Raw genomic sequence first — 17533 nt, 5'->3', positions numbered from 1 at the left:
ACCAGGCTCTTCTGTGTCAAGTATTTGGTGTCAGTCGTATGCCAACCCAAGGACGGTGTTGCACGTTCGTGGCGTGGAGGCAGATTTGGGGTGCACAAAACCCTTCGTCGCTACCTTGATGCAAAGACGTGTTGTTGCATCATGGATTCTGCTGCGTATTTCGAGGCCTCGTCCTTCTTTATGGTAAATAAGTGGCGAGCGCTGCCGAAATAATTTGTAGGTAAAGAGCCAGTAAGTGAACCCCTGAGGTGGTGCACGGCTCGTGTGCCCTTTCCTTGGGTTTTCTCCTCTCTTGCGCAGGCAGCACGGAAGGCCGCTGTGTTTCCGCGTTGCCCCAGCCCGTTTGTAACCCCAGATTGCGTTCGCTCTTCCGCTCTCGAGTGACGCGTGCCGTTGGATTGGGAGGTTCAGAGGTGACGGTCACAACCGTGGCTTAGAAGACACGGGATGTTACTGTGGGAACCGTTGGCTGCCGTCAGCCCTGGAATTTCTTATGGAAATATTTGGAAAGGTCTTAAGCTTAGGTGAGGTATCCTGAGCTCACCTTCAGATTCCCGGAGCGTGAAATGAGGCCGTTTTCCGCTGTGATTTCGCCGTGCTAGATATGCACGGGCAGCTAGCGCGGGTCTGGAATTTCGTAGGCTTTGAGTTTAGGCCTTCACGTGTTCTTTCCTATCGGGCGGAGGTTCTCTTTTCTGAGTCACGAGACGAGAACAAGCAACCGCACACCTTTTCCCATTTCAGAGTAGCAAGCTTGACATTCTGAGTCTGCCAGCTGGGGACACCGCGAGTTTCTTGAACTCTGCTCCAGGGCGGGTCGGTTGAAAAGGTCTGTGGATAAGCAGGTAACTTGAAAAGAAACGCGCCGTTTCTTTTATTGTTAACACGACGTGGTTCTCGAACGCGAGCCCGTGGGAGCAGCGAGCCTTTGGACCCTGCCCGTGGGTGAAGGAGACCCGGAGGGTGGCGGATGCTAAGGCAGCCCCGTGACGGCAGAGAACAGCTTCACGTTTTCACCTGCGTTTGGATAATTATGGTTTCCACCGGGGCACGGCGAGAGTGTGACGCCGATCGTGTCTAAGAAAACAAAATCAAGACGAACAACTCGTGTATGGGTCAGTCGTGGGCGAGGAAGGGAGGACAGGGATTGACGGGCTCTCATCGGCGGAAATCTAAAGCTGGGGCCGGACGCCTCTGTGACTTCGGATTTAGGAGGCTGAGCTTTCGTGGAGCCCACACCTGCCTCCTCGTGGGGAAGGGAGACAGCGGGTGTGGGAGGCTCCGTTGCCCAGCAGCGACAGCAGGCAGAGAGCCCAGCCCCGCCGTAGCGGGATACGGGAGACTCGTTCCAGTGTGTCGGCCAACCTGCGAGCGGAGACGCGGGGGTTTCCTCCGGGAACGACCCCCGCAGGCCTCCAGACGGGTTCCCGGGTCCCACCCTCACCTGCGCCCAGAGGCGCCAGCCGGCCCCTCCGGTTTGCCTCTTGAACGGGAGGAACCCCGAAGTGTCACGTCCCTTCTGAGCAAGGCGCCTAACAGGCAAATGCAGAGACCAGGAACCAGCAGAGAGAAAAAGAACTTCTCTCACGGAGGCGAGAAGAGAGGTCTTTAAAGAAAGATCATGGATCAGCACAGGGATGGAATGGAGGCAACAGAACCGGGACAGGTTGGGAATGGGGAGGATGACGAGGATTTCGAAGGAGTCTGTTTATTTAAGTTTTTCACGTGTATTTATTGGAGACCGAGGGTGCGTGGGTCAGGGGACAGGGGACCTGAAGCGGGCTCTGTGCTGACGGCAGACAGCCCGAGGTGGGGCTCGAACTCACGAACCCGTAGGACCGTGACCCGAGCTGGGGTCAGAAGCTCAGCCGACTGAGCCACCCAGGCCCCTCAAAAGACCTTTCTGAGAGTGAACCGTGAAGCTCCACAGAAGAGCAGGAAGAAGTACCTGATGGTACATTCTAGGTGGGGTGGTGCATTAGAAGGACGTAAAAGATGGGGCGCCCGGGGGGCTCAGTCGGTTGAGCGTCCGACTTCGGCTCAGGTCACGATCTCGCGGTCCGTGGGTGCGAGCCCCGCGTCGGGCTCTGTGCTGACAGCTCGGAGCCTGGAGCCTGTTTCAGATTCTGTGTCTCCCCCTCTCTCTGCCCCTCCCCCGCTCGCAGTCTGTCTCTCTCTCTCTCTCTCTCTCAAACAAATATTAAAAAAAATAAAAAAGGAAAGAGAGCATAAAAGAGAAAATTGAGATCGAGGAGGTCCGACATTTGAATGACTTTGAACGAAAGAACAGAAGACAGAGAGGAAGAACTTAGCAGTAATTCAGGAAAATATCCTAGCACCGAAATACATGAATTTCAAACTCGAAAGAAGCCCGTGTGCCCCGAAACCACAAGCGGATTGCCATAGACGCGCCACTGTGAAATCTCAGAACCTCAGAAGCCCCGGCGACTGGGCTGCTGCCCGACTTCTCCCGTGGAAGCTTCAGGATGTGGAAGGAAGCCCTCGAAACTCTGAGAGAGGATGCTTTTCCAGCTTGGGATTTTTTTTTTACCCGCCTACGCTGTTGGTTAAAATGGGAGGGTAGGTAAGGACATTTTCAACCACGCAAGACCTCAATGTTTCCCGCCTAAATCCTTTCCTAGGAACGTGGTGGGGAACGTGCCTCATCCCAAGAGAGAAAACCGATAACGGGGAAGGTGTGCGACCCAGAAGGCAGGATGTGCTGCAAAAGAGACAGAGGCCAGGTCTCAGGATGGCACCTGCCAGCCCGGCAGAGAAGGCAGTTAGTCTGGATCGGGGCAGAGCAGAGGCAGAGCTGTCTGAGGAAGGGGAGGCATCCTAAGGTGCTGTGGGGGCGGCTGGGGCATCTGCTTAGAGCCTTGCTGCTCTGAATCACGCCTGTCAGGAGGGGAAGGGCAGGCGGGAGGGAGGGAGAGCGGGCGGAGTGCCAGCGCCTTACCCGATAATGACGGAACCTGAGACGTTAATAAGCGAGGTGTTATCAGAGGCGCGGAGATGAACACCAAAGCGGTCACCGGAGGGATTTGAAGGACAAGGGCGTTGCTAGGAATGAGGGACACCATGGGAGGAGTCCCTGGAGCTTGCACGATCCATTCCGCTCTTGCTATTTGAGAAAAGAGACCTGGGAAAAAAGGTGTGTCCAGATACATAGATCCGTTAGGAGAATGGCTCCCCTAGGAAGAGTCAACGGGATGAGTTCTTCATAAAATCGTCACTCTTGCTACACTTTGATGGAGAACAGCCTGGCCTGACTTAGGCAGAGGGTGTAGCAAAGCTTGACTTTGTAAAATGAAATTGAGAGAACTGGAATTCTTTAGGGAACACTGCTTATAATGCAAGACGATTTCCTCTTCTTCTTTTTCCTTTTCCTCTTCTTTTTTTCTTAAATAGGCTCCACGTCCAATGTGGGGCTTGAACTTATGACGCTGAGATCAAGAGTGGGTGCTCTGGGGGCGCCTGGGTGGCTCAGTTGGTTGAGCGTGCGACTTCGGCTCAGGTCATGATCTCACGGCTCGAGAGTTGGAGCCCCGCATCGCGCTCTGTGCTGACAGCCGGGAGCCTGGAGCCTCCTTCCGATTCTGTGTCTCCCTCTCTCTCTGTCCTTCCCCTGCTCACACTCTCTCTCTCTCTCTCTCTCTCAAACATAAATACACATTAAAATTTTTAAAAAAAATTATATGAAATACCAACAGAATTGAAATGTGGGAAGGATATGAACAGCGTTTTCACACGAGGACCGTATGTTGCAATGGCATGATGCTGTTGGTTGATGTCACATTGAAAAAGGGGAAACAAAACACCCCTGATGGACCCGGAGGAGGTTGGGTTCAGATATATTCCCTTTTGTTTCTTAAGTGATTATTTTTTTTTTCAGAGTTCATTTAATTTTTTTGGTAATCTCTGTACCCAACAGGGGGCTCAAACTCACGACCCAAGATCAGGAGTCGCACGCTCGAATTCCTGAGGCTGCCAGACGGCCCATCTTCAGATTCATTCTGTCGTCACTGCCAGGCTCTCTGTAAGCGAAGAAGGGGGCCTGGCAGGCTGGATGGTGTTTTAGCAGCGTGGATCGTGAGGCTTAGATGTGTTCCTGAGTTTGGCCCCTGATCTAACTTCTGGGATTCCGTGCGAAGGAAGGCTCAGAGACGCAGTAGGGTTTAGGGCCCAGGATGATTAGCACAGCGCCGTTGATGCTTGGGAAAAATAAAAAAACAGCTTCACGGTCAGTAGGAGGGGAATGGTAAATAGATTGTTATAGTAAAGATTGTACAACCATTTCAAGTCATGTTTTCAAAGAAGTTTAATGACGTGGGGACATGTGCTTTCTGCGGAATGGTCAACGAAACGTGAGTTTCTAAATTCTGCCTGCAGTCAAATGCCACAGAGAAGCCGTCAGGAGGGGATACTATACACGCAGAAATGGTTGTGCCTGGGTGTTAGAATTACGAGTGATTCTAATTTGTTCCTTTATAATTTTATTTTCCTAGATTTCTGCAGAGTGTGCGTGTACCTTTTGTGGGAAGGAAAAAGTAAACGTTGTTGGAAAAGGGCAAATGGGATGTGTCATTCGCCAAAATAAATACGTTTTGTAAAAGTCTTGTTACCTGTTCTTCTAAAGTAAGGTTTAAATCTGCCACTCATCCAGGTGGCTTTCTTTTTGATATTTATAATGTTACCCTTGAGTTCTATTTGAAGTGATGGATTCGTTGCGTTTAAATCGATGTCTTTTTTTTTTTTTTAATTTTTTTTTTCAACGTTTATTTATTTTTGGGACAGAGAGAGACAGAGCATGAATGGGGGAGGGGCAGAGAGAGAGGGAGACACAGAATCGGAAACAGGCTCCAGGCTCTGAGCCATCAGCCCAGAGCCCGACGCGGGGCTCGAACTCACGGACCGCGAGATCGTGACCTGGCTGAAGTCGGACGCTTAACCGACTGCGCCACCCAGGCGCCTCTAAATCGATGTCTTATTTGACAGTCCTCGGTGACCTTTTGATAGTGGCTGGTCGGGAGAATGCATGGAGCTAAATCCCCACGAAGTCATAAAAAACTTTAGCAAACTTTTCCCCCTTTAATAAGTATCAGAGATGTGTTAATAGTCAGTTTTGTGGACTTTTTTCCTCTTCCCTTCCCAGAAACACTTTATGTCTGACTACCTTTTTGAGTTGGAATGATTTCCCTGAATGTATAGATGAAAGAAAACAGAAAGTGATTTTAGTGCGATGCACATAACTTAGCTTATTAGATCGCTTCTTCTTTGAAATTAGATCGATACAGAAATGCCGCACATTCTATACAAACCTGCTACATCACAGCGTTTGTTATAAAGTATCTGTGCAGGCTCATGGGGAAGCTGTTAAGTCTCTTTGTGAAATTCCCTAGGTTTTAAAATTCCTGTGTTCTCTTTTAACTAGCTTGCTGGCGTTAAATTAAAACGTTTTTAAGACAGGGGCGCCAGGGTGGCTCAGTCGGTTGACCATCCTACTTCGGCTCAGGTCATGATCTCGCCGCTCGTGAGTTCGAGCCCCGTGTCGGGCTCTGTGCTGACAGCTGGGAGCCTGGAACCTGCTTCGGATTCTGTGTCTCCCTCTCTCTTTGCTCCCCCCCTGCTGGCACTCCCTACCTCCCTCTTTCTCTCTCTCTCTCAAAAATAAATAAAACTAAAAAAAACAAAAAACTTTTTTAAGGGAGCCAAGAATTGATGGGTATATAGGACATGCTCCAAATTCAGATATAGTCAACTTTGGCCTGTCTGTGCTGGGGGCTAGCTGTACTCTGTAAGACGACAGCCAATAGGACTTATAAATTAATTAAAATTAAAATTGAGATCCACGTGTGGCTGGTGGTTACTGTGTTGGACCATGCAAGGTATGGAAAATTCTATTGGATCTTGCTGGTCTGCAACTAATTCAAATTAGGTAAAAGCCCCTAATAAATTCCTGGTTAGCTTTAGGAGAGTATCTAGTGAGTGTCCTTCCCTGCCCATCTTCGTCCTAACAGGACTTTGCTTGCCTTATGCTAAAATTAGTTAAACCTTCTCTGAATACTCTCCAAATGATTGGAGGAGGCAGAAAAGAATTTACAGGGGGAGGATGCTGATTATATTAAATTTCTTTCAGATAAACGGGTAATATGAATGCAGCAAATAAACCATTACCACTTAAAAAAAAAAAGCCTTGGTAGATTCATAGAACTTTAGATTTGAAGTTCAATTAATTAATTTTGGGGGAGAGAAGGAGTGAATTCCCTGGAATGAAATCCTCACATGTGTAGGGGAGGGGCAGAGAGAGGGGAGACAGAGAATCCCAAGCAGGCTCTACTCTGTCAGCACAGAGCCCGACTTGGGGCTCGATCTCATGAACCACGAGATCACAACCTGAGCTGATATCCAGAGTTGGACGCTTAACCGACGGAGTCACCCAGGCACCCAGAACTTTAGGTTTCAAAGGGCCATTGATTTAATCTAACTATGCCTTCATGAGAAGTTTGAGGAACAGAGAGGTTAAGTAATTTGCTTAGGTCACACAGCTCAATAGTGACCTTATTCCTCTCCAGGTTCACTGTTCTTATCACTGAGCCAAGACAACTTTTGTGAGATGCTCCCGTTACTATAATTCTGTCGTTCAACAACTTTAGAGACAAGAAGAGCCAATTATGATAGGATTAATAGCTTTGCACCGGATCACAGGTGTATTATAAAAACGGGAAGTTACCCTTTCAAAACCCGGTTTTCTCAGCCTTCTTTTCACGTCTAAAAAAAAAAAAAAAAGTTCTTTCATTAATAGAAAGTTTTACCTTTGGTCTTGAAGTTATATATATTTTAAGATCAGAATGAAATACACTTCCTTTTAAAAATAGCCTTTTGGGGGGGTTCGGGTGTTGTAGTCAGGAAAAGATTTGCTTTTCACAATCCTGTTTTCATTTGGCAGATCTTCTGGGCCAGCTGTCACCAGTAAGATCTGCTCCCCCGACAGACTCCACTGGAAGTAAATTTCTGTGAAATGGTCTGTCGTTCTCCTAGTCAGCGTGTTTTCCCCCCTAATTTTTATTTCCACGGGCACTGCCTAGGTCCCATTAGTTGTGGAGGACTGGCTGTGGCAAATGAAGTGATTTCTTCTAAGAACCTGCCTTCCAGCTGTGACAAGATTGTGTTTTGTTAATGTTGGGGCTTTCTGGGCTGCATCTGTCAGATACACCCTGAGCTTCCTTCCTTCTCTTCTCCCTTGCTGTCTTAGTTCAGACCTGTGCCCGCGTCGTTTTTTTTTTTTCAGTCCTGTCCCTGTCTGTCCGTCTGCCTGGCATCCAGCTGCCAGAGCGACTTTCCTGGAACAGATCTGATCTTCTCACCCCCTGGAATGAAATCCTGACCACAGAGTGGAGCGCAGGGGTTCGGGTCCTCGCTCAGGCAGAACCTTCTCTTCTCGCTGGGGTGCGGCCCTGAGTCTGTTCAGGCAGCACCTGCTCAGGTCCTGCCTGACCATCATCTCGGTAATCCCGGCTCCCACGTCTTGCTCGCCTGTGCTTCTCTGCGTCCGTGGTGTTTCCTGTCACTTACCAGCTTACCACGGCGGTGCGCTCTGTGCGGGCGGTTTGTGGTACTCTGTTTGCTCCGAGTGTCCTACCCCCGATACCTTCAGGGGCTCATCCTTCTGCCTTCCCAGTTCTTGGTGGTCCCCTGACCGACTCCAGTGGATCGCTGTGAGGGAGGCAGTGTGTGTCCCATCTGCCCCTCTCTTTGTGCCATCTGGATGCCCCTGGAGTCGGTGGGCATTGTGTCCCTGTGTAGGTGATCCGGTGGTCTGTAAACTCACACACAAACTTCCATTGTTGCTAGCGGGTGTGTGTTTTAACCCTGTGGGCTCCCTGCATGTGTTCTTGAAGTGGGGGCGTGTTGGCAGTTGGGCACGTGGTGGGATGGCCGCACTTGCTTGTTGACGTCATCGTTGGCACTTGGGCACCCGGTGGGATGGCCGCGCTTGCTTGTTGACGTCATCGTTGGCACTTGGGCACCCGGTGGGATGGCCGCGCTTGCTTGTTGACGTCATCGTTGGCGGTTGGGCACCCGGTGGGATGGCCGCGCTTGTTGACGTCATCGTTGGCGGTTGGGCACCCGGTGGGATGGCCGCGCTTGTTGACGTCATCGTTGGCGGTTGGGCACCCAGTGGGATGGCCGCACTTTCTTTTCAACACCTGAGTTTTCTGCAGATTGCATCGGCGATTGCTTCTTCATTCCAGTGACATTAGAGATAGACCGGTGACTACTGCCATCCACTGTAAGATCCAGGCACGAGAGCTTGTGAGTCGCCTTGGTGGCCTCTTCTTCCACTCTCTGGTCTGTTGGGTGCAGCGCGCGGGGGACGAAATACCCAGGACTGTGGCTCCCCATAAATTCGTGAATCTGTGTTGTAATGGCGATTGGGAAAGAACTCTCCTAGGAGAATGCAGTTCTGCCTCTCATCGTGAGGTTATTTTAGCAACCTGATGTCGGTGGGGTAAAATTAGCCAGCCTCAATGTTAAAGTGCTGGCTTTGCCAATGCCCTCCATTTTAAATAATCTTGGCACCCATCTATCTGTTGAACGGATTCCTTTATTTAATCCTTCATTTAAAAAGATTATTTAAAGAAAAACACATCCAGTTTCTACTTAGGTTTAAGCTGTTCCCGTATGCACCCAACTTTCTTGCACCTTCTGTCTTAGTCTGTGCTGGAGGGCAGGATTAAGACTGCTTTGCCTTGTGTTCTCTGCCCCACACAGCGCTGCAGTGAGGGCGTGGTATTTACCTGTCCTTTATGTGATTTGTAAACAAACCACAGAAACCATTTTGGGTCTGGTACCCCGCCTTTTGACCAGGGCTCTCCTGTTTTCCCGGACAGGCCCGGCTTACATTGTATTGCTGGTCCTGACGTCAGCCCCTCAGACCACGTCCCCTCTCATTTTGCTCCAGAAAATATGATAAGCACCCTTGCTTGGAGAGTGTGGAACGAGTAAGAGATAATCTCCTAGTGGTTTACATTTGCCTGGTAATTTGTCATTTCATTTCCTATTCGTGTCCTTACCTTTGCACTAGGAAGATGCACAGATTGCCACTTGAGACCCAGCCTGGACAGTTTTTAGGTTCCTACTCTACGCTAGGTATTTTCTTTTCTTTGTATTTTGATTGAGAGGTGGCTCTGGAGTCCCCTCCCCTCACCGTGTCTGGTGTAGTATTTTATATAAACAGGTGGATAATAAAATACAGCGGGATTAAATTCCAGCACCACGTACCTGGTGCATTTCCCGTCTCCTCCTGTGAGAGCTTTCTGCCTTTTCCCCGCCTTTGCACAGATGGCTGGTACCCTTTCCTGGACCTGTAATTTTGACAAAACCTCAAAATAATGTTCCAGGAAGGTAAACCGAAGAGCACCAAAAGGGATGCGTGTATTCGTGTGTGCGTGCGTGTGTTTGTGTGTGTGTGCGTGTGGTATCCTTAAAAGGTGTTTTACTGTATGGGAGTGACAAAATAGTCTGCTTATAGGTACAGGGGCGCTATCCTTTTCTTCATCCGTCCTTGCCCTTTTGCCGATTTGAACTTCCATCTAGCCGTGAGATAAAAGCAGATGCTGAGTGAGTGAAAGATTTAGAAGCCCCACACGGCTGTGTCTAACCATCAGCGGGGTCGGCGGCTGACCCCGAGGGGTGTCGTGTCTGGCCCTTCCATGGGGTGTAACGGAAATGAGCTCAGTTTTAGGTTCTGCGAGAGGCGCCTGTAGTTTTCCCACCTGTTGTCACGGCATGCAGGTAAGTGAAGGCGAGCCGTGCTCTTGGAGGAAAAGTCTAACCGGTCAAAAAGCTCATTTGCGAACGTTGGCACTTTAAGTGGGTTTGGAAGTTCCGTGCTTGGGACCCAGCAGACGTCTCGGAGGTTTGCTGCTTCACGGCATCGCGAGAGGGGAGCACAGGGGTGGGTGGCGGACCGTCTTGCCAGCCGTGCCGAGGTAGATTGGGGCTCCCCGCGTAGATGGTGTTGGTGAGAAGTGTGTTCGTCTCAGTGACGATCGTGCCCTACGGAAAACCGGTGGGTTTCACTGAGCTGGGACCTGTGTGTGGACGCGTACTCCTCAGTCTTTATTTCTGGTATTTTCTATCATCAACATTCCGTTGCAGCCTGCGTGTTATAATGACAGGGCAACAGCGCTGATCAGATACTGTTATTTTTGGAGCCTTTATAAACCGAGGATAAGCAAGGGGCTCTGATTTTTTTTTTTCCTTTGTTGGTTGCCCTTAGGTGATCCTTCCTGCAGGATGCGTTAAGAGAAGAGGGACCCTTACTCGTTAGGCATGGAGAGCGGTTTGTCAGTTTCCAGCATGCCAGACCCACTGTCTTCGCCCTTGGAGAGACAGCAGAGCTCAGCGAACGGTAATGGAGGGCTCGACTCAGGTAGGAGTTTCTTTTCTGGATCTGTCTGACCCCTTCGATTTAGTGACCCGTGTCTCCCCGAAGATGTTCGGGGAACAGCGGGGCAGACGTTCCTAGGTCTCTCACGTTGCCCGTTGCTAGGATTTGCTGTCCTGTTCGTCAGCCTACGGCCTCTTGAAAGTTAGTGCAAAATCAGTATTCCCGATGCTGGACAGAGAGGGGCAGGTGACACCGGAGTGACGGATCGCTTCAGAATCTCAGTGGGTAACCCTGTAAATGTCGACGTTACACGTTCATGCCATTTCAGACGAGGTAGCGGGAGTTCCCTCCACTGACTCATTGCACACGGTCTTACGGTGTACCACATTCGGGTGGTGGTTTTTGTTCCGGGGGAGGCGGGGCTGGGGGCTCACCGAGTCAACAGTGAAATGCTCCGACTCAGAAGATGCAGCTCACTTTCGCTCAGAACCTCTGGACCGGAACCTGTCACGTGTGAGCACCACCGCAAGGGAGGTGAGAAAGCCATCCTTGTCTCCCACGTGCCCAGAGAGGCAGGAGAGCGGGTCCGCCCCAGCTCTGGGTGTCCCCGCCTTCTCTCCCCTCTCCAGAACCTCAGCATGTCTCTCCGAGAACTCCTTAATGGGAAAAGAACTTAGGTCATGTGAGTGCGTGGTGAGGTCTGTCTCCCTTTAAGGAACCTAAAACCAGGGGGACAAAACAAAAGAGACTCATAAATACGGAGAACAAACTGAGGGTTACCGGAGGGGGTTGGGGGAGGGGGGATGGGTTACATGGGTAAGGGGCACCAAGGAATCTACTCCTGAAATCACTGTTGCACCAGATGCTAACTAATTTGGATGTAAGTTTAAAAAAAAAAATTTTTTTAATGTTTGTTTATTTTTGAGACAGAGGGAGACAGAGCGCGAGTGAGGGAGGGGCAGAGAGACAGGGAGACACAGAATCTGAAACAGGCTCCAGGCTCTGAGCTGTCAGCACAGAGCCCGACGTGGGGCTCGAACCCATGAACCGTGAGATCGTGAGCTGAGCCGAAGTCGGGCGCTTCACCGACTGAGCCACCCGGGTGCCCCATGGATGTAAATTTTAAAAATTAAAAAAATAAAATTAAAACAAAAAAGGAAACGAAAACCAAAGCACACCAAGCCAGTCTTTGATTGAATTTTAATATTTAATCAGTGAATTTATTAGAAAGCATGTTTTTCTAAATACTTACACAGGAATCCGTTTTAAAAAGACACTAGTGGTTTTTTTATTTTTGTTTTTTTTCAAAGGATTGCTGTATTTGCATTACAGCAGCTTAAATAAGGGCAACTCAGCTGTCTGGATCCCGAACGTTTGCTGTGGTGAATTCATGTACAAAATGTTGATCCTGAATTCAGTGGGAGATTTGACCGTTATCCAGAAAAGTCGCGAAGTTCGTCTCCATATTTTGATGACTGCGGTCAATGACAGAATTACAGATTGCTTGGTATCATCGAATTGATTACATTACATTTCTCAAGTTGTATCTTTATCTGCAAAAAATCTGGAACCCCCCTGAGATTATTGCCTAAATATGTTGAAAGATGTTAGCATCTCCTTCAGAATCAGCCCAGTCCTCCACCCCCACCCCTTGTGATTTTTCTGTATGAAAGCCAGAGTGAGGAAACTTCCAGAGGCATAGTTGAGTCCTTGTCCCACAGCAGAAGTATGGAAATTCCTTCCTGAGGAAACTCCGTCCTATAGGCTTGATGTTCTTTAAGTACAAATACGCTTTGTAGAAAAGTCTGTCTTACGTTTCCTGAAAGGGGTTACTTTTCCACTTACGGTTCCCTGGGCTTTCACCGTGACTTCGTTGGATGCACATCTGATGTCTGTTCCCGCATCATTTCTAAAGGTGTGTTTTCAAAACTGTTTAAAAACCAACCGTGTGTTGGCTTTTCATTTTCTTGTAGCTGCAGTAGATCTCTCTAGCTGAAGTAGATTTTGAAACCCAGCGGTAATAATAACACGGTGTCAGGAAAATTACTCCTCCTACGTTTCCTTCGGGGTGATTCCATGAAAGGGAAGCGCGAGATTCGTTCTGTCATTGGCCGCGGTGTGCTTGGGCCGAGCCCGTCACACGGCACTCACTGCATGGGGGCTTCCTTGCTCGTGTGCCATACGCGGCCTGATTTGTGTAAGACGTCAAGATGTTTTTTTTTTGTTTTTTTTTAATTTTTTTTTTTCAACGTTTATTTTTGGGACAGATAGAGACAGAGCATGAACGGGGGAGGGTCAGAGAGAGAGAGAGGGAGACACAGAATCGGAAACAGGCTCCAGGCTCTGAGCCATCATGAGCCATCAGCCCAGAGCCTGACGCGGGGCTCGAACCCACGGACCGTGAGATCGTGACCTGGCTGAAGTCGGACGCTTAACCGACTGCGCCACCCAGGCGCCCCGACGTCAAGATGTTTAAAACGAACAGTAGCTCTGGGGCGCCTGGGTGGCACATTCGGTTAAGCGTCCCGACTCTTGACCTTGGCTCAGGTCATGATCTCACGGTTTCGTGAGTTCAGGCCCCACGTCGGGCTGTGCGCTGACAGCGTGAAGCCTGCTTGGGATTCTCTCTCCTCTTCTGTCTCTCTCTCTGCCCCTCCCCTGCTCATGCACACTCTCTCCCTCTCAAAATAAATACCTAAACTGAAAAAAAAAAAAGAAGTAGGAGTTCTGAGTGGCTCTGAATTGTTAGCATTTGCAGATTGTGGTCCCAGAGTTGTTTTTCTCCCCTCATGTCTGGCCGATCTGTCCTTTCTCCTTGGAATTCCCATAAGCTCTTATGCATGGGGGAGACTTACAGGTGGTGCCACAAAGGTGGACCCCTAAAGGAGAAATCAGTTTATGTATTTATTTATTTTTATTTTTTTATTTTTTGCATGTGTTGATTCTTCTTTTTGGGGGGAGAAATCAGTTTAAAGCACGGTCCAATAGAACTCTCTGCGGCGAGCAGAGGCCGACTTGGGGAAGAAACTCACACTTCGACTGCTCAGAACCTACTCCGGTATGAGTCGTCAGGAAGCGGGTTTTCTCAAGTGGGGCCCCTCTGAGCTGTTGAGACCTAAGACAGTTTCGGTGGTGGCCTAGTTGGAGGGTGTCTGGTTCGGGCGTGACACGCTTGGGGCAGCACATCATTTTGGTGACAAGGCTCTTCTGCCCAGAGGGGTTTCAGACGAGACTTACGGATCAGAAGAACAGGAGAAGGCTCGTTCAGTGCTCCTCAGCTGGTTCTACGTTGATGACCTGGGACAGCTGGGGACGTGATCCTGAGTTCAAACTGTATGGCAGGCACTCACTTCAGGTCCTTCTGTACGTTGACTCAGTTTACCCTTCCATGACCCAGCGAAAGAGCTGCTTTCAGTATCCCCGTTTTAGAGAGGAGGCCACTGGACCACAGGGAGAAGTCACTTGGCCCTTGTGTTGGAGCCAGGATTTCACCGCAGGCATCCTGAGGCTCCAAATACGGTGCTCGGTGACACTGGGCTGTCCATGCATTTCCGGGCAGGGGGAAGTCACCCTTGGTACATGAATGTGACGTGCGTACCCCCTCTCCACGCGCACACACACTTTCTGGGGTGCCGGCACCACCCAGCTTCTTGTCTGCTGGCCCCTCTCCCCACGTGTGATGTGACACATGCCTGTACCTCCCCAGCACGTGACTGCCCGTAGGTGCCCACAGCCCCTCTCTGCCCGCGCGACGGGGCCGAACCACAGAAGCCTCCGCCGGCTGCTCCCGGGGGTTTTGATTTCGTGTTTGCACGCCCGACGCCGAGTGGATGCCATTCCTCGTCCGGAGGGTCCATTCCTCGTCCCGACGGTCCATCCCTCTGAACTGAGAACTCGAGCGCCAACCAGTGGACTCTGAATCTCACGAACAGCTTTGTCATCTTCCACTTGCCTCTTTTCCTAAGGAAAGCTCCAAACAATACCCCGACTGGCACTCGAGTCCTGTAAATGAAACAGGCACAGTGTAAAAGTCCTCCTCCTTTCAGGAACACTGAGGACGTCAGCGGGATGAGCGCAGGGAGGTGAACCGCAGGGCCTCGCCAGCGGACGGAACGGACGGCATCGGCACGGGCTGCATAGAGAAGGTCGTGGACCAGAATTGGATTTCTGGAACTCTAGGCTTCTGCCGTGATAAAAGCAAGCAGAGCAGTGTGCTGGCGTGGTGATAAATAGACCCCTTGACGTTAGTTTTCCAGGCTGGCCAAATGTAATTTCCTGATGAGGTCTGTAGATAAAGTGGTGTTGTGCATTTAGAACGGGCAGGCCTCAGAGTAAAGAGAATTAGGCTAGAAATGTGGGCTGGCTTTTTTTTTTTTTAATTTTTTTTTTTATTTTGGTGTTAGGAATGCATTGAGTGGAGTCCCACAGGCTTTTCAACATTCTTATTAGAAAAATAGAGCTCTCTTACACTTGGTGCTGGGAACAGGTGCTGTGTGACTCAATAATGTTCCCTGTTAAAAAAAAAAACAACAAAAAAGCGGGGTGCCTGCGTGGCTCAGTCGGTGAAGTATCCGACTTTGGCTCAGGTCATGATCTCACCATTTGTGGGTTCAAACCCCATATTGGGCTCTGTGCTGACAGCTCAGAGCCTGGAGCCTGCTTCGGATTCTGTGTCTCCCGCTCTCTCTGCTCCTCCCTCACTCACACTCTGTCTCTCTCTCTTTCTCAAAAATCAATGAATATTAAAAAAATTAAAACAAAGAAAAGACCAAAAAACCCCTCTCTCTAGAATAGTGACTGTCCTTCCCAACCAAGCTGGGTGATTGGATAATTTTTATGTGTTTTCTTTCTTCTGAAAAAAATCTCTCTGGCCGCCTGGGTGGTCAGACGGGGGTGAGGACCTCTGTGCTCAGTGACTGTCCCCGCTTCCCTGGGGTCGTCCTGCAGCCGTGAACTCAGCCCTCGGATTGGTGTTGGCCAGCCGAGTTTCGTTCGTCCTGTGTGTCTATTTAACGTACTCTGTGGAACTATTTTTTACACCTTGTGATGGTGTGACCAGACGATCAGCAGGTGAAATAGCAAAGACTTAATGCCTTCCTTTGTCTTCCCTTATTTATGAAGAACACCTAGCACATGAGAACGTGTTCTGTTAAGATTTTATTCACTTCAAACCTGCCGATGCTCCTTTATTTGGGTAGTTAGCAGTCAGGGACTTTTAATAGTCAGCCTTGCAAAGGCAGCCTTATTTCAGACAGTGAAATCAAAACCCAGGACTTGATTACCTCAAAAAAGGTGTGTGAGCCGTTCGTTCATTCCATTTTTCACCGTCAAGTGGCTTGCACCTCGACGATCAGTGTTCCTTTTCTGTCTGTTATGAAATAAATATGTTGGTCGCGTAAGTAGCCTTCTGTTTTGCAGAACTGGATGGCCGCTAATGAGCATATGCCTGTTTTCTTTTAAGTTGTGAAATTTCCTTGGTGGCGTTTCATGGTCTGTTTTCATGACATCGTGGGGAAAAATGCTTCCCACTGGTGCCTTCGCAGAGGAGGGAGGTTGTCAGGGTTTCCCTGATAAAATGTTTACCGGCTTAAGAGGTTTGTGAATCAGCTGTAAATATTTGCTCTGGGTTTATGAGACCTCCGCTCATAAACAGCGTGTGTGTTTATCTGTTGCTCATTGAAACGTCTTTAGAGAATCGGCTGTTGGGGATGTGTGTGCCGGGGGGATGTGCCAGGAGTCACAGACTGGGAAAGACTTCTTGTAGGGGACCCTAAGTTTGCTGTGCGATTTTATTGTCAAAACTACCAGTGTGGGACATAAAAGCTTTATTTTTTAAAATCCCATTCCAGATCTGACTTCTGGGTTCTTTTTAAAAGTATTTTCTCTGGGGGCGCCTGGGAGGTTCAGTCGGTTGAGTGTCCGACTTTGGCTCAGGTCAGGATCTCACAGTTCGTGGGTTCCAGCCCCGCGTTGAGCTCTGAGCTGACAGCTCGGAGCCTGGAGCCTGCTTCGGATTCTGTGTCTCCCTCTCTCTCTGCGCCTCCCCGGCTCATGCTCTGTCTCTCTCTACCAAAAATGAATAAACGTTAAAAAAAATAAAAAAAAATTTAAAGTATTTTCTCTGGACTGCAGGGGACAACAACTCTCCGAAGTGGTGTTCTTTTTTTTTTTTTCCCCCAAGTGTATTATTTTTGAGAGAGAGAGAGAGAGTGAATGGGGGGACGGGCAGAGAGAGAGAGAGAGAGAGATGGGACAGAGGATCTGAAGCAGGCTCTGCACAGTCAGCCCAGAACCCGCTGTGGGGCTTGAACTCACGAGCGGTGAGTTGGATGCCCAGCCGACTGAGCCACCTAGACGCCCCTGAAGCATGTTCTCAGGGGCTCACTTGGGAGTCACAGGGGGGACCTCTCCGTCTCTTGGGAACTTGAACGAGCACCCGAGGGAGCATGAAAGCATCTACGGCCTGTGTATCGCGGGAAGAGAAACACGGTTTGTGATGAATTAAGGTTCGGCGAGAACAAAATGTGGGGTAGGATGTTCGCAGCCTAGGTGGGGGCTGTCTGAAGCAGGAAGCATCGCGGGGAGCCGCCCCAAAGCTGAGAAACGTGACCCACGGTCTCGCCCTCACGGCTGATTCCAAGTGACCGAGTCCCCAGGTCCTTCCAGGCGCGGTGATGGGGCCCATCGGAGCTCTGTAGGCCCAGGCACCGGCTGCTGCGGGCAGCTCCTGGGGGCCCCGTCTCCAGGCAGATGTTTCTGATGTCACAGAAGCGGTCACCCCCCAGGAGGGCCCTTCCACCTTCGGGAGCTGTTCATTCGCCCAGGGGCTCTGCCAGGACCTTCGGGATCTGAAGGCCCAAGACTGAGTTTTATGCCCACGTCTTCCCCTCGCTGTGTCCTCCTGCAGAAGGACTCCAGGGGCTCTGCGCCCTCTGTTCTCGCCGAGCCTGGCTGCTGCCTCCCGCCTTGCCGGGTCGCCTGCGTCTTCCCGCCTCCTGGCTGGGCTCTGGAATGTTCTAATGCTCGCCAACACAGAAGCCGGCCCTGGAGTCCGCCTTGGACCCTCCCGGAGGAGGAACGGGTCGTGGTGGTGGAGTGGACGTGCCCCACGTGAGATCGGGCGGAAGGGTGACCAGG

The 17533-nt window shown here is 50.1% G+C and overlaps 1 protein-coding gene across 9 annotated transcripts in view; it reads left to right on the top strand.

Annotated features, from left to right (window-relative positions):
• The window catches only part of SFMBT2 (Scm like with four mbt domains 2), a 222318-nt gene that overhangs the window by 14061 nt on the left and 190724 nt on the right, over window positions 1-17533 (top strand). For all 9 annotated transcript variants that reach the window (XM_045465807.1, XM_045465810.1, XM_045465812.1 and 6 more), the window contains exon 2: window positions 10286-10438. In XM_045465807.1, the coding sequence (XP_045321763.1) occupies window positions 10339-10438 (100 nt within the window). In that variant the 5' untranslated portion in view covers window positions 10286-10338. The remainder of the gene's footprint in view (window positions 1-10285; window positions 10439-17533) is intronic.

This window comes from Leopardus geoffroyi, chromosome B4 (genome assembly GCF_018350155.1).
Source record: "Leopardus geoffroyi isolate Oge1 chromosome B4, O.geoffroyi_Oge1_pat1.0, whole genome shotgun sequence".
NCBI classification, from domain to species: Eukaryota; Metazoa; Chordata; class Mammalia; order Carnivora; family Felidae; genus Leopardus; species Leopardus geoffroyi.
This window is presented reverse-complemented; position numbering and strand designations above follow the sequence as displayed.